We start from the raw sequence: 20,842 nt of genomic DNA, 5'->3' as shown, positions 1-20,842 counted from the left end.
TCTAGGGTAAAGAAAACAACAAATCATACAATCTAGATGAAACACACAAGTAAAAACATTACCAGGTTTTTGCTTTTTTCAATTTTCTGCCATAGATCCCTTTCACCTGAATCTTTTAGATCTTTAAACAAACACTTGGCGCTCTTATCTCATTTCCTTATTCGTTCCTGGTTTGTGGTTGGGCCGCGTCGCGTCGCGTCATTTCCGACGGAACGTGAAGGCAGCACGTGGTTCCTGCGCCGCGGTCAGCTGACTGCGAGTCTTGTCATGTGGCGTTTACAGACACCGCAGATCGCACGGAGAGAAGAGACCTAGAGAGGACAACAACAACCTCCAGGAGACAAACAAACAGGACAAGCAGAGGAACAGCTCGGTGGTCGTCTGTCTGTCTGTCCCCCTCCACTCTCACTCGTCCCCGCCATGGCCTGGACTAAATACCAGCTGCTCCTTGCGGGACTGATGCTCACAACTGGATCGATCAACACATTATCTGCGAAGTGAGTGTGTTTAATCATATCATCCCAACTGGTGTCATGTGTTTGTAGTTAAAGTGAATCAACTGTAGCAGGGAGCTAAACAACACGAAGAGTTTGGGTGGGTGGGGATGTTAGCAAACAAAAGCTAAATGGCTGCTCCCTGTTTTAGCTCAATAACACAAGGAGTGTGTTTCTTTAGCCTTTTGTTGTGTTCGCATGCTGTTCATTCATGTGTATTTGAGCGACAGCAGCTAGCATGCAACATTAGCATGTAAATAAGAAGTTGCTGCTGCTGTAAACAACATCCTATCAATGGAAGCTACGTGAGATTGTGACCAGGAAGCTGCTGTTCAAAGACTGGTGAGGTCCCAGCAGAGTCAACCTGGTCCAGTGGCTGTGTGATCAACAAACTGGTTTTTAATGGGGTGTGACTCAGATCTTCATGTGCTGTTGAGTAACCATAGATAACAATGGGCTGCAGCTTCACTTTCATTATAACCTGGTCTAATGAAGAGACGTCTGCAGATGTACTTTGGTTTAATCTTCCTGACAAATCGAAATCCAGTGACTGTTTGCATACAGTGACGATCAACAGAGTCGCTCATTAGTTAGGTTTCCTAAAATAAGTTTTCTGCTCGGCCATTAATCATTTCAGTCCCAATACACAAGTCGTCACACACTGATCAAAGACAATTGTTTACCAACTTCAAACACACTTTAGTTAAGTTTGTCTGACCTAAAGTTACAAGTTACATCAACACAGTTGTTAAAGTTAATGTATTTGTGTTACACAATGAAGTATACTTCTTCAGCCGGTGTATAGTTATTCTAAACCAACAGAAAACAGTGTGAAAGGCCCATCCCAGCTCCTCAGGCCGAAATGCATTCACTTCACAATAAGGGTGTTACACGTTGTCGTGCCCCTATGAGACAAATTGTGATTTGTGAATATGGGCTATACAAATAAAATCAGATTGATCGATTGATCGAGTGATGGACAAGAGGGGAAAGAGGAAAATACCCATATTTGAAAACTTTATGAATATATTTCTTGGATCGATTGATAGTCTTAAACCCAAAGATATACAATGTGCATTTCTATAACACAGAAAATCTTCATGTTTGTGTAACTGGATCCAGGGAATATTTTGTATTTTCATCTTGATATAGGACTAAATGTCTTTCCATCATCATGTAGATGATGACACGCTTTTTTCTTGAACGTGTCACAAGGTTTGCAATTTTCTGCCACGCAAGAAATCCAGTATCTTTACTTCTCTAATAATGTGTCACGTCAGCGCTCCATTGTCTGTGACACACTTCTCTTTCCTTTTTTGGTCAGTTTAACAAAAGTGCAATGAATCACAGTGAGGAGGTATAACTGGTGTCAGTGTGTGGGACAGAACAAGCTGTGCCATGTTCCACACAGACGAGCACAGCTACTTAGCAGGTACAGTTTCGCGGCGGCCACTTGAAACCAGCCTCGTCACACCGCTGCCTCTTCAGCTCCCATCAGTCACAACACGCAGGTTGATAGTGTTGGTGCAAGTTCCCTCTCTCTCTTCACGCCGCCGTGCACCGTGTAACGCTATTGAACCAGACGTGCCGTGACCACGGATAAAGAGGAGAGTCGGAGCAGTTTGGATCAGTCAGCAACAAACCCACTCAAGTTTCCTCAGACTATTGATGAGCTCAGAAGTTGTCGTGTGTGAAGAATGTGCCGTGTCAGCAGCTTTTCAAAACATTTGGCCTGTCGTGCCTTTTGAAGCAGACGGGAAGCTCACATGCCCGTCAGGCTGCCTCACGCTCGCTGACTCACTGTAAAACTCAACGGGTTACACATTGACTTGACAAGTGACACCTTTCTTTATCTAATTGACTCATTGGTGTTTTTTATTTGAGGACACAGTGAAAGAAGAGGAAGAGGAAATCCTCTGCTGTTCAAACACAGAATAGAAATAAGGAAAGGGATCTGCTGCAAAGCTAAACTCATCTCGACACCCACACGGTCTTCATGCTGAAACAAGAGACAAAAATAAATCGAGCAGAGGCAGAAAGTGAAGTCGGGCTGCAAAAAGTGTTTTCTACTTACAAATTTCATCGTGTTTAATCTGTCTCAGAGGTGATTTACAATTAGCTTGTTTTTAGTGACCCCCACAATCCAAACTTCATATATAGTTACCAATTAATAAACTATTTTAAACTATGGTTGACTTCTGATATAATTTATATCCATAACCGAACTCCATTAACTTGTTTCTGTCCGACAGATGGGCCGATATGTTCTCGGCAAAGGGCTGCCGCGGTGACCCCGAACATGGATTCTCTCACCCGTTCGTACAGGTACATTAAAGTCCCCACACTGGACAAAGACATTTCACCTTAATTCTTCACCAAATTGTTTCTGTACCGCAATTATCAAAGCTGGTGAAGGAAGGAAGTTTCAGTTAGAATTGAAAAAATTTTAGACTTTTATGAAGTCTGAAATCGGCTTGTTTGAAAAGTTTGTCTTGTTTTACTATCTGAAAAAAACAAAACTATTTATATATATATAAAATGTGTTTCAAACGATCCCTATGAAGCAGAGACAACAGATATGCACATTTATTCTCTGTGCTCGAGTGCAACTATCTAAATAACTTATAACTTATAATAATGCATATGAACCTTTTCTAAAGTGTTAAGCACTGCTTCCCCTCTTAGGAAAAAAACAGTTTTGCTCACCTTTGTGGCAAAAACAAATTCCAATCAGTGATCGTTTAATATCTGCTTCCCGCCCGTCTCTCTCTCTCTCTCTCTGTCCCGCTCCACGCGTCCAGGCGGTGGGGATGTTCCTGGGGGAGTTCAGCTGTCTGGCCGTCTTCTACCTCGTACTGTGCCACGACAGACGCAGACCAGAGCCCAAGGTGAACCCGGGGCAGAGCTTCAACCCTCTCCTCTTCTTCCCCCCCGCCATGTGCGACATGTTGGCCACCTCCATCATGTATGTTGGTAAGTGAACACAAGCTTATTGGAATTGCTCAGGTGTTGCTTTTTATTTATGCTGAACAGGATCTTTTGAAATCTCACATCCTGATCTGTACTTCCCGTCAAAGGTCAGATGTAATGACTTCCAATGATTCAGCCAAACAGTTAAGATTAAATGTTTGTTTGAAGAAGCCTTTTGTCAGGAAGAAAGATGATTAGGTCCAAGATAACAATGTTTTTGCCTCAGTATCACTTTTGTTTTGCAGCTTTCAGCAACATTGTGAATTGAATTGGTTGTTTTTGGGTCTCAGACAAAAAAAAAACATCTTCACAAATGCAGAAATGAATCCTCTGCACTTCCTGCAATTCCCTAGATGTCCTTTTAGGTATGTGTCCAATGAAAAAACCTTGTGTGTGTTTCCAGCACTCAACATGACGAGCGCCTCCAGCTTCCAGATGCTGCGCGGAGCCGTCATCGTGTTCACCGGCCTGCTCTCTACGGCTTTCCTGGGGCGTCGCCTGGTACCCAGCCAGTGGCTCGGCATCTTCATCACCATCCTGGGCCTGGTGATCGTGGGCCTCTCCGACTTCCTCACCGGCCACAGAGACGACGAGCACAAACTCAGTGAGGTCATCACAGGTAAAAACGTTTTTCTATATTACTACATTTTAATTAACGGCATAAGTACTTCTTGTCTGAAATATACTCCACTTCTCCCCGGCGCTTCAGGAGACCTTCTGATCATCATGGCTCAGATCATCGTCTCGGTGCAGATGGTCCTGGAGGAGAAGTTTGTCTACAAGCACGACGTCCATCCCCTTCGTGCTGTCGGTACTGAAGGTACAGACGATGTCCATCTGCAGTCACGTGTGACATTTAGCGCCAACAGGAACTTTACTCACTCTAAGCTTGTTGATGGTGGAAGTAGCACGAGCCAAAGTCCTGACTTGTCAATGTAAACTGAGAACAGATAGACCTGATCAATTCCCCCAAAGGACATCTGACACATGCTGACAAATAGCTGGAGATAGATTCTTATGGATGAGACTGAACCTTTGGAATGTCCTGGAAATTGACAGTGATGTAAAATGTGAAAGAAAAGTGTAGAGGGACAAATACTGAAACTTTCTCCACAGTGTAAAACTATATTTTATATAATATCTACAGTTATTTTTACTTTTTGATATTTCCTGTGCCAATTTTATTCTTCTGTGACTGTTTTATTGAATGTCGACCTTTGCATTATATTATGCTTTTGTAGAAGGGAGTTGTAGAAGAAGACAGACAACATGTGTAGAACTTATTTTTTAAGACTTTATTTATTTTAACTTTTGTCTAGTTAGTGGTTTTATTTGTAGTTCTCTTATAACTAATATTATTATCTTTTGGAGATGATAATCCAAAGGTAATTTATCATAGAAGATTAGTGACTGCTTGTTCTGACCGGTCACATACTGAAAATGAGCCAGACTTAGCTGTACAAGCTAATTTTCATCTGTTTTCCAGAGCCAGTTCTTATTTATTAAATGATCTATCTTGTATTATTAAAAGACAAGATCCCAGGATGCATTTGCGTTGTTACAAGTCATCTAGTTTGGGATCTACAGGTCAGATTAAACTTGGTTTTCTGTTTCCAGGTTTCTTTGGTTTCCTCGTCCTGTCGCTGTTGCTCATCCCCATGTATTTCATCCATGTGGGCGACTTCAGCAACAACCCTCGGGGGGTGCTGGAGGACGCGCTGGACGCCTTCTGCCAGATCGGACACCAGCCCCTCATCATCTTGGCTCTGCTGGGCAACACGGTCAGCATCGCCTTCTTCAACTTCGCCGGCATCAGCGTCACCAAAGAGATCAGCGCCACCACCCGCATGGTGCTGGACAGCCTGCGCACGCTGGTCATCTGGGTGGTGAGCCTGGCGCTGGGCTGGGAGCACTTCCAGGGCCTTCAGGTCCTGGGCTTCCTGGTCCTGCTGCTGGGCACGGGGCTCTACAACGGACTGCACCGCCCCCTGCTGGCCAGGATACCGTGCTGCGCTGGCCTTGTGAGCGAGGCTGAGGAGAGCAACCCAGGAGAAAGAGAGAGACTGGTGAACGACGGCACGCTGGAGGGGGGTGACGAGAGCTAAAGACTTGTTTATGGTCGACACGCTCGGCACAGCGGACCGGACTCTCTCTCTAAAGACACTGCACCTTTCATGAGCGCTGTCAGGTAGAGTCTTTTTTAAATGGGTTTCTTTTCACACCTCAGATTAACTGACCTCACACTTTGCTGTAATATATCAGAGTTTGGAAACCTTTAAAAAAACAATGTTTTGGGGAAATGCACTTATTCTCTTGTCGAGTGTTAAACGAGAGGGTTGAGTATGAGCCTGGAAAAAAATACATGGTTAGCTTAGCATAGCACAAAGTCTTGACACAGTTACCCTTAGCTAAGCTAACGGTACCTGCATACAGATGACAGATTGTCATTAGCTCAGTAATAGAATAAGTGCATTTCCCTTAATGTCAACTAGGCGATAGAGAGGGTCGTCTGAACGAGCTTTTATATCACAATATGGGTTTTTAGGGATTCTTTAATTAAGAGATTCATTTTTTGTGCCTGTGTCAGAAATAATGATTTGAAAAGATGATTTGAAACCAGTATCTACATTTTCTGCCTTGTTTTTTTTTTTTTTTTTTTAATCTTGTACCGACTGATTTGTATTTGATGTGTTTTTAGAGCTACGTGACTAAAGCACATATTTAAAAAAATTACTGACAAATGACAATTCAACTTTGACCATTCAGACGTTTTATGCTGATTCCATTTTCATGTCGTTTCTGATGTCGGCCCAATATCTGCTGAAATGATCCACAAGGCAAATTGTATATGTTTTTTTGATGTGTATTGAGAATTTTTATTTTTAATGTTGCTGACCGTGCAGTATAAGTGTGCCAAAAAAAATGTCATTGCTATTTCACTGCAGCGGCACTAGAGAGAAAAGTCACCAAACTGCAGAACCACTTTTTTTAGCAGATATACAGGATGTGAGAGAATAACTGTAACTGTATATTTGATCCTTCGACACCTCGGGATCTGCACTTGTTCTTGTAAATCCTGCCTCTCTCTTCCATGGTCGGAGACATTGGCTGTAATGTTCAATAAGGAAAAAAAGGGAACTGTCATTAAATCACTTATTGAATGGTACAGTGGTATTTTTACTGAGATCTGTGTTCACCTGCAGGAGATCACAGTCAGTAGATGTGTTAAGATAATGTTAAACCAGGGGCGAAAACAATATCATACTTAAATTTTCTCATATTAAATCATTACATTTGTTAAAACAAACAAAATGAAGTTTCGCAAAATTGTTATAAAGCTTTTAATATTTTATATCTTTAGGTTTTAGGATGTTATCTGGACAAATTTGTTTTCTCGGAGCTCATGGGGCCTTTTTTTCTTTAAAGCATATTTTGAGATTTGATTTACTAAAAGATGAATGTAAAAATGTATCTATTATTTAAAATAATAGAAAAAAAATGTGAAGATAGAAATGCAGTTTTGACGATATAAACATAAACTAAACAATATTTCCTAAATATATATATATAGGTCGAATATGCACTAAACTTAATGAGCGATAAAATAATCCTGTAGTCGTCCAACAATGTGGAAATTTGCCAAATATCTTTCAAAGCAAAGCAGAAAAGTTTCAGCTGCTTTGTCTCAACTGAAAATTCAGACACATTTTCAGTGAAAATGTTCCGTTGGTCCGACACTGAAGTTCAGAGAAAAAACAAGTGAATGGTCAGTGGAAGGGTCCGATGTCACCAACACCAGCAGCTGACACCTGCCTTCACTTCCTGAGTCCAACTCCACATCCTCCCTGAAGACCGCTCTCACACTTTAATGGAGGTCAAAGGTTAAACCCAGGAGTCCCCTGAGATGTGTACACACGACCCCGTCCAGCTCCAGGAACAGGATGGAGGTAAGTGTGGAAATTGACCACACACACACATACAGACACACACACACACACTGTCGGTTATATGTCAATTAGCCACATGAAGATATAAAGCCAAGATAACATCATTGCAGATTTATTTATTAACCAGCAAGTACTAGTTATCATTTTACATTGTTCATATTTTTTTCACTAGGCCTGTTTAGAGCAGTTAAAGTTTCAAATTAAGATAAACAAGACAACAACTTATCTCATGTTGGATTATAGTGTAAAGTTGTAACTAACATTTTAATCAAAAGTACATTTTATTGAGTTTTTAAATGTTTTAGTAGATCCTTTTTTTAATGTTTACAATGTAAATGTTTGGATTTGATTTTTTTTTAATTATGAGAGAAAAACAGTTCATATCCTTAATGTTCATATACTTTTATTTACTGTGAAGAGCAGTTAAACACAGTTTGACGTTGAGTAATTTAATAACGCGTGGAGTAACCAACTCTCCAATGCAGATTTGAGGAATTAATTAAAATATAGAAAACTGTATGTATTTATTTTGTTATTTAGTCCACTAATTCACTCATTCTGAGCTGCAAATCCTCCGTTGACCTCTAGATGGCAGCGTCTTGTTAAATAATAGCAGAGAACATCAGCTCCTCAGTGTGTCCTAATGGTTTTGGGTCTGAGCTGCTGCTCTGTCAATGAACTGAGGTCAAAAAAAGAAGACATCACAATATGTTGACCAAAGAACAGTCACAGTGAATAAAACAGAATATCTGTATTGTAAATAAAAGTATTTAAATGAACTATTTTACAGGTTTTCAGTAAATTTTAAACCTAAAAAAAAACAAGAACACAACAACAAATATTTTAAAATGTAATAATAGCGTAAGTTGGATAGAGCAGTTGGATTGTGTATAGATAGATTAATTAATAAATAAATAATATCATACCAGAATAAAAGAGGCTGCAGGGACAGTATGGAAAAACATTTCCAGTAGCTGGAAAGACAAAATTGTCCCCATGAGATCTGACCCTGTCCTCCCCTGAGACACACTGATCTAAAATAGATAGATAGAGAGATAGGGAGCTGGGTAGATGGCTGGACAGCTGGATAGGTTGTTGTTGTTTTTACATAAAATGTGATGGATTAAATCAGACCTCACCGCTGTATAAGTTCTGCTGCTCTCGGTTGATGAATCGTCTTCCCCGTCTTATTTTTCCACCAGTGCGTTAAAAGGCTCCCTGCAAGAGCCTGGTTGTGATGTTCAGTATCAGAGCTGCAGGCGGAGAAGATCTGCCTTGCATCACACACTCATCTGCACCAACGCTTTTACTTTAAATCTTAAATCTGCATCACACCCTCATATCTGCACCAACGCTTTTACTTTAAATCATAAATCTGCATCAGAAACCTTGTCCTCAATGCATCTGCAGAAAAGTCTTTGTGTAATTTAGAAATTAAACTAGATTATCATCCTAAATCACGATGTTCTGAATACTTCCTTTTGTTTTATTATTTCTTGCCCAATAACTCTTCGGTTCTTATTGGACACGATAAACGATAAGTTGCACAGACTGTCTCTTATTGCACTTGAACAACATTTGCAACATTTCTCTCTGCTCCTCGTGTCAGCTCGGCTTCCTCCTGAGCAGCAGCATCAGGTCCTCATGCTTTTGTTATCATGACCTTCGGTGTTTCCATTAGTCTCCTGCAGTATTTAGCCTCAGTGATTTAACCGTGCGTGTACGTGTGCACACCGGAGCTGCACAGAGGAGCCCGACCCGCCTTGTGCACGAGAGGCGACTTAAAACTGTTTCAATGTAAACTGATGAGTTTTTTTTTTTTTTATTCCTCTTTAGTTCAAATGCACTGAGTCGCCTTCACATTGAAGAGTTTCCATTATTAAAGCCACAGCTCCTCAGGGTGTTTACAGCAGAGGGCAGCCCGGCCTGAGTGTGATTAGTCTACTACTCCACTGTCCTGCTAATGACCACTTGATAATTCAAACTGGGACTGTGCAGAGCAGTGAGCTGGAGAGCCACTACCACAAAAGGAAGCAGGAGACACTAATGGGATTTATTCTCCTCACTCGATCATTCATATCATCTGAGACTCGGGAGACATTTTAGATAAAATGCTGCAAAATTCAACCCTGTTCTGTAAAGTTATTAAATACAAGTTCTCTCTGCTGGTTTATCAATAGACTCATTGTTTGCAAAGACGGGTTTTACATTAAAGCAATAATTTAACCACATGTTTCTTCGAAGCCTGAAAAATTAAAATAACTTTTGGTTTTAGGAGTTAGTCATTTTTCCATGGTCATGATTGTGTATTAGATTATTCTTCTCTGTTCAATGTGGACGTGGCTGTTGGAGTCAATGAAGCTGCATAGAAATGTAAAGTCAGTGGCTCAATGTGATTTAATCAACAAATACAAAAGATCTTAAAATGAGGTGGTTTATTTCCAGATCAAATTATTTGCAAATAAACAGACTGGTCAATTGGAGAAGCTGGAATTAGTTCATAGAAAATGAATTAAAGATGAAATGATTTGCATTTCGTTCTGTTCTGCTAAAAACAATAAAAAGAAAACTCTTGTGCTCATATATTCATCCTTCAGAAACACATTCAACGATAATCACTGACCTATTGTTTATGGTATTTAACTTAATTGAGATAATTGAGATGTTTATTAAAACTAAAAGTATATTTAACCATCTCTCATCTTTCGGTTTCATTCATTAAAAAGTTGTTTCTAGTGTTTTTCTGTAAATCAATTTCATTAAAATGAAAAATGTAGCTTTGGGGAAATATGATAAGGAGAGGTGAAAAGATTCAGCCACTGGGGGTGAGCTGCTTTTACATTAAATGACTTCACATGGTTGTTACTGTTTGAACTTTCATTATAAACTTAATTTGCTCCTTCTTACTTTATTTAAATCCTTTTATTTGAACATTTCTTCGTAGCTTACTTCTTTTGCACAAATAATTGGCTATATTTTTCTTCTGTCTAATTTAACTTATGGTATTTCAGCTTATCTTATCTTATGTTATGTTATCTCATCTAAAATACAGACAATATGCTCAGTTAAACAAACAGCATACACCAATAAAACTGTGAAACTTAAGATGCATCTTAACAATTTGTACTCTGGACTCCTTCCGTGGTGTGAGCTGGGACCAGAACACACGGAACGAAGGCGTTTGTCATGTTTGATTAAGAGGAACGTGCACAGACACTGTTCAGCCTCCTGCGAGCAAATGAAACAGCATCTGAGTTCATCTCAACCTCAGAGCGAGTTCAGCTTGTGAGATATATTGGATGTGTTCAGGGTCACATAAACGGGCCGGTCTTGTTTTGAATTGACTTTAGACACATCCCTCAGTTCTTTTTCCCCCCTCCCTCCTCTCTGTGGAACTGATGGCAGCGTGCCATACAGAAGGCTGTGTACAATGGCCCAGGTCCCATTAAATCTGCGAAAGTTCCTTCCTGAGGCAAACATTGCCAGAAATAGTAATTCTGGCCCCGAAGCTGGAGCCTTCCAGAGGGGAGCAATCATTCTGGGTGTAATAATGGAAATCATTTCATTCTCGTTCAGAGGCCTCAGATCCAGCAGAGTTTGAGGGGCTCATTCAGTTTTCCTCCGCCTGATAAGACTTCCTGAAAAACACGCTGGCGGCAATCAGGCGACAACAATGGGCTCAGCCGGACGCTTTAAACCTGCAGGTAGTCGCCAGAGCCCGGCAGCCGTGCTTTGTGTTTATCCACAGTGAGCATGAGCCTCATAAACACTTGTGTTCTCATGTGTCTGATTAGCTTCCCTCTAGTCGACTCCTCTCACTGATCAGTCAGATGTTTTACTCAATTAGTCATTTATCATTGTCTTCAATAGGGAGTGCACTGTTGACGAATGGAAAATCACTTTCTTCCACATAAGAATTTAGTTTTTTTCTGTTATAAAACCTTTAAAAGGAAAGATTGGATGTTTAATGGTGGAAGTTAGATTCCTTATGATTAAAAGTAAAATCCACACAATGTAGATATACTTTGAAACCATGAATAGTTGGAGTTGAATATACTTTAAATATCAAAATAAAAGTAATTCTATTGCTGAAAAAAGTCCCTGGCTCCTGAACCATGGGCTTGGGCCTTTTTGAGGGGTCACAAAATCAATCCAAGAGGTCATGAGATGTATAATGAGAAAGTAAACAAGGCGAACAAAACAAATAACCACTTTTATTTTGCTTTTTGATTGATTAAATTTGGCTTTTGTGTGAACTATTGTTAATCAAATGAAACCAAATGATGCTTTTGAAGAAACCGCTGCAGCCTCATGAATAACGATGATCCCCAGCTCCAGACTGATCAAGAGCCAAGAGAATTGAATAGGAAACACCGGTTCAATCTTTAACGATGCATCAGATTTTATAAGATCACCATATGTTTTGTTCGTGTAAAGTTTTAACCTGGAAAGCAAGTGGTAACTGGCTGTCATATAAACGTACTGGAGTGAGAAGCACAGTGTTTCCCATTAAGATGGAGGAGAAGTATAGAATAACATAAAGTAGTTCCTCAGAATTGTATTCAAATAATGTACTTCAATAAATATACTTTCATCACTGTGTTGTCTCGTATGACGATGCTACTTTACAAAGTTCTTAAAATACTGCATATGTCCCTTAGAAATATAAATATGCTGCTGTATCAGAGAAAGAGCATCACACTTTTTTAAGTATTAGCATTGACTGTGTATTTTCTGTCGCTGAAAACTGGGTCGACTCCTCCATTGGCTAAACCAGAGGCAGGAATCACTGGCACTGGGCAGGAATCCCACTCACCACCGTTTATTACAGCTCCACAGAGAACTGGGTCTGGAAACTGGAAATAAAGGTGAAGAACGGTATACAGCAGGACTCGTGGCTGCAAAAGTAATAATTCAGTTTTTACAGGTGATTAGAGCATCGAAATGTACCTTTTTAACAATATTCAATTTTCAGACCTGTGCGTTTAAAATGGTTTTAATAGGTCGACGCCAGAGGAGAGTTTCAGATGTGTTTAACACAGCTGGACAGATGCTGCAGGTTTCAAAGCAAGAACGTATATATTTAAAAAGCTGCTGGTAGCATTGAAAACACTTTATATATTAAAGGTTTGCAAATAAAACTACACATGGGGAGAAAGAAAACCCCTTGATTCTTCTGGATCAATGCATACTGGATACTGGTGAGAGCAATGTCTGTGATACTGGTGTTTTCAAGTGCAGACAGTTGATGCATCGTCCAAATGTCTGCAGAGAAATTATCTCTAATCTGTTGAAACTTTTCCAGAACTTTTTTATTTTTCAGAAGGGTAAATACTGTGCACATAAAGAGTTCCTCCCTTCTTTATTCTCTTAATCCCTTATAAATTTATAATCCATTTTATATATAATAATAATCTTTTTAGGCAGGAAATTAAACAATATTTGCTTTTATTTTTTTTTTTGAATTTGGCTTATCATGGTAATTGCAAAGTAATGTGTGTTGTGTAATTTAAATATCAAGTGCATGTTTTGGCAGTGATACACATGCTCTGAAAACACATTTTACATATGAGCCATTGTCCCCTATTTTTTTGTGTATATATGTGAGTTTATATAAGAGCTGAAGAAGTGAATATCCTCTGACGGTGCTGAGATCTGAGCTGAGGTGAGCTGATCCTGTCTGTCTCACTGTGTGTTTGACATCTCCTGCGTGTAAACTCTGATCTGAGGTTATTGTGTGAACGTTTCCCTCTGAGAAGCTCATCAGCACCTGAAATAACCAGGCGGCCTGCTGCGTCCTGCACATCCTCTTCCCTGGATTGTTTTGACTGCGTGATGGAGGGCAAACGCTTTTTTTCCCCTCTTTTTTTTTTAAAGAAATGCAAAAAAACAAAAAATTGCTTTTCTAAATTTAACCCGGAAAAGTGTCACTCGAAAACAGCGTGATAGGAGCGTCCAAAGATAGGAGGCGGTCAGGGTCATCGGCCTCGTCCGGCCGCATGAATCACCAGTAAATGAAGGAGGACTCACTTCACAGGCCATTGTTCCCAGTAACGTGTGCGTGTGTGTGTGTGTGTGTGTGTGTGTGTGTGAGAGAGAGTGTGTGTGTGTTTGTGTGTAGGTATGTATGGCTGTGTGTGTGTCTGTGTGTGTGTGTGTGTGTGTGTGTGTGTGTGTGAGAGAGAGAGAGAGAGTGTGTTTGTGTACGTGTATGTATTTATGTGTGTTTGTGTATGTGTGAGAGAGAGAGCGTGTGTGTGTCTTTGTGAGTGAGCGAGAGAGAGTGTGCATGTATGTGTGTGTGAGTGTGTGTTTGTGAGATGTCATTTTTTCATGATAAATCAGAAGTGTTTTATATTAATAAATAAGATTACATATAAACCATATTGTTTTATATAACTTAGTATATATTTTAAAATGATTATGGCTTTATTTGACAGGTCAGCGTGTGTGGTGGTGACAGGGGGCAAAGAGACTGAGCTGTTCTCTCATGTTGCAGAAATTAAAACTCTCGTTCAGGGTCATTTGTTCCAAATAAAGACGCAGCAGAGGAAGAATAAAATATTTTACTATTTAAATCCTCGATTCTAAAAACGCTCCCACTGTCCAGGGGCCCGACGTGTGAATCTTGAGAGGGCCCTGCGGATGAAGTATCGCCTCTGAAGTTAATTGTGTTTTGGTTTTGAAGGGGGAATAGATTTCCTGTGTTTATTATGAGCATGGGGACGGATTTGCGTCACCGTGCAACTTGCAGGTCGAGATAAAGTAGCACAAATATTGAAGAAGGGAAGTTCTAACAGTCATTATGAAGTCTCGCCTCCCTCCTGCGCCGGAAGAAATAAGGATTTCTGCTGCATCCTAAAATACTAAAACAGCTTCTATTTCGGGGCCGAGTCTTGCAGGAATATCCGCTGATTTAAGGCGAATCAGGGCGCATCAATAACAGGATGAGTGCGGCTCATGCACGCTCAGGGTTACACGTCAGTTTTATTCGGTTAATTATTACGTTTTATTTCAAATTTATAACTTTGTGTGCCTCCTTTTTTAATTTTTGCAGGATTTAGTTGTTGAAAACTGACAGATTTAACACTGCTTTAAAAAAATTATCCAATCTAATGAATGTACTTAAAAATAATTTGTTTTAAGTGATAGAAATTGTAATGAGAGTTCATGCGTATAGTGGCGGTTCAGTGCGCGTAAAAATAGGAGTTTCTCTGTAAGTGATCAATCCATCATCTCAGGATCAAAATTGCCTCGAAGTGTTCCCGGTCGTGCGTGTGTCTCTGTGTGTGTGTTTGCGTGTGTACGTGTGTGTGTGTGCAGGGGTCACACATCACCCAAACTCGCAGGGGTAATGATGTGAGCGAGCGCAGAACATCCATTGGTTCAGAGAGCAACCAATCAGTGTCAGCGGAGGAACTTCAGAGCGCAGCAGCAGGGTCAGGATCTCAGAGTTGGGAGAGCGATTTTGGCACTTACGCATAGAGGACGTCCATCTCTCCTGCTCGACACGCCACCGCTGGGTTTTTTATACATGCATGCGCTTTTATTCTCTCCTCTGACCAACAGAAAGACGCGTTAAAGAGTTCGGGATGTACACGGCCGGGCTCAACCCGTTCTACGCGTCAAACTTCAGCCTCTGGTCCGCGTACTGCGCGGGGGGCTTCGCTGTGGATACGATCAAGAAGCCGTCGTTTTGCATCGCAGACATCTTGCAGGCCGGAGATGCGGAGAACATCCCGGGATCGTCGGCCCTCGTGGTGCACATGGGACACCACCACCACCACCACCGTGCGCAGCAGGGACACTCCGGCGGCTCTCCGCTGCGTCCCTCCCCGGTGGCGCCGGAGCCGTACGGCGCGCGGATGAGTCCGGCGTCTCCGTACCACAGACACGGACTACAGTTGACCTCAGTGTCCAGAACTGCATTTACCTCCCAGCAAGCTCCGCCGCCCTCCAGCAAAGACCTCAAATTCGGAATTGATCGGATATTGTCGACGGACTTTGACCCAAAAGGAAAAGAACAGTTGTCGTTAAGAGGTGAGCACAGATATTTTACTACCCTCAAACTTTCCCAAACAGTTAGGTGGTGTTTGTGGAGAGGCTCCTTGTGATGTCATCCACAGCAAACATCACCAGGGATGTGTTCATACCCTTAAAATACATTTTAATCATGTGATGTAAGTAGAAAAGTTAAAGTTTATGTCCAAAGTTTAGAAACTGAAAACATCGAGCCAGAGGCAGCTGTTAACTTTTCACAAACTCCTCTTGATAACACTGACAGACTTGTTCACACAGTAGTTAGAGCGCCTCATAAGCTGCACTTTAAAGAGTCCTCTCCTCTCTTGCCCCTTCCACAGAGAGGTCAGAGGTCAGGTTCAGCTCCACACAGCAGCAGTGTAGCTGAATTTTTGCTCAAAAGCACTCCAGCAAGAAAACCCTGCAGGCTGATGTTAAAACCCACAGTCTCCTTACACATCTAAAGTAGCCCCAGTGAAGAGCCGAGTCAGTGATAGTGTGCCTGTGTGTCACTGCGATAACTGTCTCCTGACTGAAGCCCATCATCTCTCGCTCTGTGACAGATCTCACGTCCATCGTTAGCTTGAACCGTCAGTCAGGGATCCACATCCCCGTTCAGCCTCCGGCCAGCCAGTACTTCTCCTCCATAGACCCCGGGATGAGCGACGCGTCCTCCATGATGAGTTCACTAGGCAGCAGCAGCAGCAGCAGACACTCAGGCCAGCATCAGTTTCAGGACACCTTCCCAGGTAGTCCACACATGTATAGGACTGTTAACAGACAGGAGACATGTCCTCATGTCGGAGGTGTGAGGGCACCTGCAGATGATGTACCTCCGCTCTCTGGAACTGGCGTGTGTTTTGACCTCCTGTCCTCCTCGTGTCGTCTCTACAGGTCCCTACGCCGTCCTCACGAAAGACACAATGCCACAGACGTACAAGAGGAAGAGGTCGTGGTCGAGGGCCGTGTTCTCAAACCTGCAGAGGAAAGGACTGGAGAAGAGGTTTGAGATTCAGAAGTACGTCACCAAGCCGGACAGAAAGCAGCTGGCTGCGATGCTCGGCCTCACGGACGCTCAGGTGAGAACAAAGCTTGACTCCTTCCTGTGGATTAAGATGTTATAGGTGTAGGCCTCGATCCTAGTTTTGGATTAAATGTTGCAATAATATTACAAGTTTTAAATAAATTACATCTAACCTACAGTTATGGTTTTGAGAGGCAAATGAAGTATTTTCCTCTGGAAGACAGAGCTGCAAAATAAACCAGAAAAACCATATTAATTAATACATTTCTATGCAATGTGTTATCTCATTTAAACAACTCTATTTCAAGGATTTGTTTGGTTTTGATTCTAGATTTATTGTAGATTGCAGTTTTGAACACGGCCAAATAAACAATAAAACAATTAAACTAAATTTCCCAGATTTTCTTATCATTTCAAATGTTGTCATATTTACTAACTCTGTATTTGTATCAATAAACATAATTTTCTGTTAATCTTAAATTCTGCTCGTGGTAGTTCAGGTTTAAGTCAGACACAGGCAGGCTGCTCAAACTCACACAAACCCAGGGAAATAGAGGAGGGGGCCATGACCCCCGGGTCCTTAATGGTGTAGCTACAGTCCTGACGGGTGAAGTGACAGCAGTGGATGTGAAGTGAAAAGTTCACCTCTGTGTTTGGATCTACAGCCTCATCTCAGCAGCTACACACACACACACTCAGAGGATATGATTTGTTCAAGCAGACACACAATTTCATAGATTCAACCAGGACAGAACTCTAAATCTAGAATTAAGAATGAATAAGAACGAATATAAAAGATATAAGAGCTATTGTCTGAAGCTTTTAAAGGCATATGTCACCATGCATGGATGGTGCAACCTGATTGTCTAAGAAGCAAGGGTCAGCTCTCCCCCTCATCTTGAGCAATGAGCCAACAGCTCTTGTTTACATCTTGTAAACTGTCACTTCATTTTACCAGGAAACAAGTCGCCATTAACGTCATAGTGTAGAACTGAACTTCCCACATTTTATTATTAATTATGACCATCTTAGGACATTTATTTAAGCCATTAAATGCATTCTTAAATCACGTTTCTGTTGTGTTTACGTGTTTAATATATTGTAGTGCACTGTTTATGCTGCTGTTTTGTTTTTCCATGCAAAAGAGGGTTCACAGCTCATAAATTAAAACTTAGATACAAAATATTTACAGTCACTTTTGCTTTTGGTGGAAGTTTATATAGAGTTTTTTATATTTATAATTCAAATGACAGTTTAAGAAGCATTGTGACCAGTTTTTTTAATTATAAGGCCCATTTATTTGACTGGAAAACAAAGCCGGATTTGTTGGAAATTAAATGAATGGACCTGCAGCTGAATGCCACAGAATTGCTGTCTGAATGTGCACAGAACAAAAACGTTGTGTGTCTGATGTGCGTCTGCAGGTGAAGGTGTGGTTCCAGAACAGGCGGATGAAGTGGAGACACTCCAAAGAGGCCCAGGCGCAGAAGGACAAGGAGAAGGACGAGAAGCCGGAGAAGGGCGCGTCGGAGCCGGGCAGCAGGGAGCCCAAAGAGCCGGAGGAGTCCGAGTGTGAGAGCGGCGAGGGCCGGAGCGAGTGCGACTCGGACGAGGCCCCGGAGGAGGAGAACTCCGACGGACACTTGGACGCTTCCGAGCTCCATAAAACCAGCGTGATCATCAGCGGGGGCGCGCCGGCCTGCAGTGCACCGGCGGCGGCCACGGCCACAGACACAGCGGCCTCCTCTCAGGTGCTAATATGAAGCCTGGAGGTTTTTAAAGTGTTGGACAAAGACATAAAGGGTTTTGATTATTATTATTATTATTAATATTATTATTATTATTATTGCGACAGAAGAACGTCAGTGATGATAAAACACATGAGGAGTCAGCGCCATAAACAAACACACCCAGGCCCGTGCGTTTAAATCCTGTGAACCAGAGGAGTCAACCTGTATCGTTATTTAACGTGACTCATTATTTTAACCCACACACGAGGAAAATAGTCCAAATTCAATTGTTCATTTTTATTAGACGTTATCTTCTTTGTTTGTTATTTTCTCTGTGAGACTAAACCCACAGATTAGTTCGGTCCATCAGATTTCTCTGTCTCCTCATGTGAGGGAAAAGAAAATGTGCGGTTGTGAATTTTACTTTTTAGGTTATGAGCCACTTTGTTTCACGTTATTAATGAAATCTCAGAGCTTCACATCGGCAGTGTTCATGTACCCTGTTTGTTTTTGGTCTGGATATACCGTATATTGTCTTATTTTGTTAATAATAATTTGCACTGAAAATATTGTAAATAAAATATTTCTTACTTTGAAAATCGTTATTATTATTATTGTTATTTTAGTAGCCTTACTATAAATTGCTATAATTGTTTTTGTTGGTATAAAGACAATAATTCATTTTATTTATGGCCGCCTTTCAAACCACTCAAGGACACCTCACACATTTAATTTAAAACAGCAAAATCAGGATATCAATAAAACAAATTATAATTAAAGATCAACAAATTATAAGTTTATAATCACATATGTAAAATGATGCATTTTGGATATAATGCCTTCTCTAAATGTGCAAGCTGCTAACATCTTGAGTTAATATTTTGTCAAGGATGCTAAGCTGGTTTAATATTAGCAAGGTATTAAAATATCCACTTTAAATTTTTGTATTTAATTTGAAATGGGTTATTTTTATTCTATTTTTGCATTTAAAATTGAATAAAAAGATCTAGCAGCCATGAAAATCCGACCCAAATAGGGGATCAAGATGTTGCATACGACCATAAAACAAAACAAAAGGAAAAAAGCAGCCGCTGGCCGAAAACGACTGGTTTCATCCACAAAGGCAAATAAACACAAATCACTTGCAGATTCATAAATCCCAGTATTCTCCTGCAGGACTCTGGTTTGAATCCCACTTTGTGGATTCTTTGTCTGTGAACTTGAACCCATTATTGTTTTGATCACTGAAGACAAAGTAAATACGATCAACAGACAAGTCGTCCAAATCGTTGGCTCCATGATGAATGTCAATGTCTTCAGGCCTTTTCCATCAGCACATTAATTTCTCCCGAGGACGCTGCAGCTCTGGCACAGAGAGCGAGTGAAGAAGAAGAAGAAGAAGAAGAAGAAGAAGAAGAAGAAGAAGAAGAAGAAGAAGAAGAAGAAGAAGAGGAAGAAGAAGAAGAAGAAGAAGAGGAGGAGGAGGAGGAGGAGGAGGAGGAGGAGGAGGAGATGAAGAGGGTAGTTTATAGTCTGTATACATTTGCTGGCTCCAGATAGCACAGACGACCTGGATGGGTATAATTTATGTATCCAGACAAAGATACAATCAACATCTCCTCCGTTTATAGTGCTGCTCATAACCTCCCTCTCCGGTCATTTTTCCAAGCTCTGATATTCCACATCACTTCGTCTCTTCTGAGATTATGAGTAACACGGGAATCAGGATGCTGCAGTGTTGAAAGTGTCATTTTTCAATCAGCCTTATCTGGACAGTTAATGGTGTCGGCTCAGAGATGACCAGATAGGAGGAATCCACTTTATACCAAACTCACATGTGCAGCTCAATAAAAGCTGCTTAAGGATGTTTAATGACGTGATGTCATGACACACTCCCTCCCTTTGCATTAGCTCTAAATGTGTGTGTGTCTGTAAGAGTAATTATATTTTACAAGTCCTCCATAAATCTGGAATAACCCTCACATTGCTTTTCTAGAAGGTCAAATTTCTCACAGTTTTTTTTAAAACTTAAAAACATCTATATCTATATTTATTCCCATGTAATCATTATAACTGTTCGGACTTGGTGCTCAGTGTAAAGTATATTCGGTGCAAAATAAATCACTGATGTTTCAGGAATTCCTCCGGCGCGCGAACAACATAGAGATTGTGCGAGATAAGTCTGAGTGCAGTAATATATGTTAATGTGTTTGTATGTGTTTATTCAAGAGCTCCAATGACCTTGTAGAGAATTTGATGAATCATATTTGAGTTAGTCTGTCACTCTAAGCTTTTATACACCACGCCTGCCTCGGCTATTAAGAGGTTTGTTGATGGAAAAATAAGCCTGATGGAAAACAAGCTGAGAGCAGCTCTCTCTGAAACACGCGGGCCATTTACTGAAGTCACAGCAGCGGCACCGCACTGTGAAGAGACTCGGAGTCCTGCGTTCAAAGTGTTACTTTATGTGCACAAGTAAGTAAAAGTTCTCTGTATGCAGACCTGGTCCTGTCAGCAGAAATATAGAATGCGTGAATATCTCATCGTGAACCAGACACCAAAGAGGGAGTTTATTATATGGTGAGACAAAATGTATGTCTCAAACTTTGTTTGAAGCACTTTAATTTAATTTAATTTTTATTTCCATTACAATTTCTA

The 20,842-nt window shown here is 40.9% G+C and overlaps 2 protein-coding genes across 3 annotated transcripts; both read left to right on the top strand.

Moving 5' to 3' along the window:
* The first annotated feature begins 255 nt into the window (after positions 1-255).
* slc35f6 (solute carrier family 35 member F6) lies at positions 256-6,630 on the top strand. Its single transcript, XM_062411694.1, has 6 exons — positions 256-497; positions 2,747-2,819; positions 3,296-3,467; positions 3,868-4,083; positions 4,174-4,284; positions 5,082-6,630. The coding sequence occupies exons 1-6, from the start codon at positions 421-423 to the stop codon at positions 5,567-5,569; spliced, it is 1,137 nt and encodes a 378-aa protein (XP_062267678.1). The 5' UTR covers positions 256-420; the 3' UTR covers positions 5,570-6,630.
* A 7,938-nt stretch (positions 6,631-14,568) lies between these two features.
* On the top strand, positions 14,569-18,783 carry hlx1 (H2.0-like homeo box 1 (Drosophila)). Of its 2 annotated transcripts, XM_062411805.1 has the most exons (4): positions 14,569-15,451; positions 15,994-16,179; positions 16,325-16,509; positions 17,879-18,783. In XM_062411805.1, the coding sequence occupies exons 1-4, from the start codon at positions 15,004-15,006 to the stop codon at positions 18,215-18,217; spliced, it is 1,158 nt and encodes a 385-aa protein (XP_062267789.1). In that variant the 5' UTR covers positions 14,569-15,003; the 3' UTR covers positions 18,218-18,783. The 2 variants fall into 2 exon arrangements, with proteins under 2 accessions (XP_062267789.1, XP_062267790.1); XM_062411806.1 differs by lacking the exon at positions 15,994-16,179.
* Positions 18,784-20,842: the final 2,059 nt, after the last annotated feature.

This window comes from Platichthys flesus, chromosome 18 (assembly GCF_949316205.1).
Source record: "Platichthys flesus chromosome 18, fPlaFle2.1, whole genome shotgun sequence".
Classification (NCBI taxonomy): Eukaryota; Metazoa; Chordata; class Actinopteri; order Pleuronectiformes; family Pleuronectidae; genus Platichthys; species Platichthys flesus.
The sequence above is the reverse complement of the archived record's forward strand: the minus strand, read 5'-3'. Positions and strand labels throughout refer to the sequence as shown.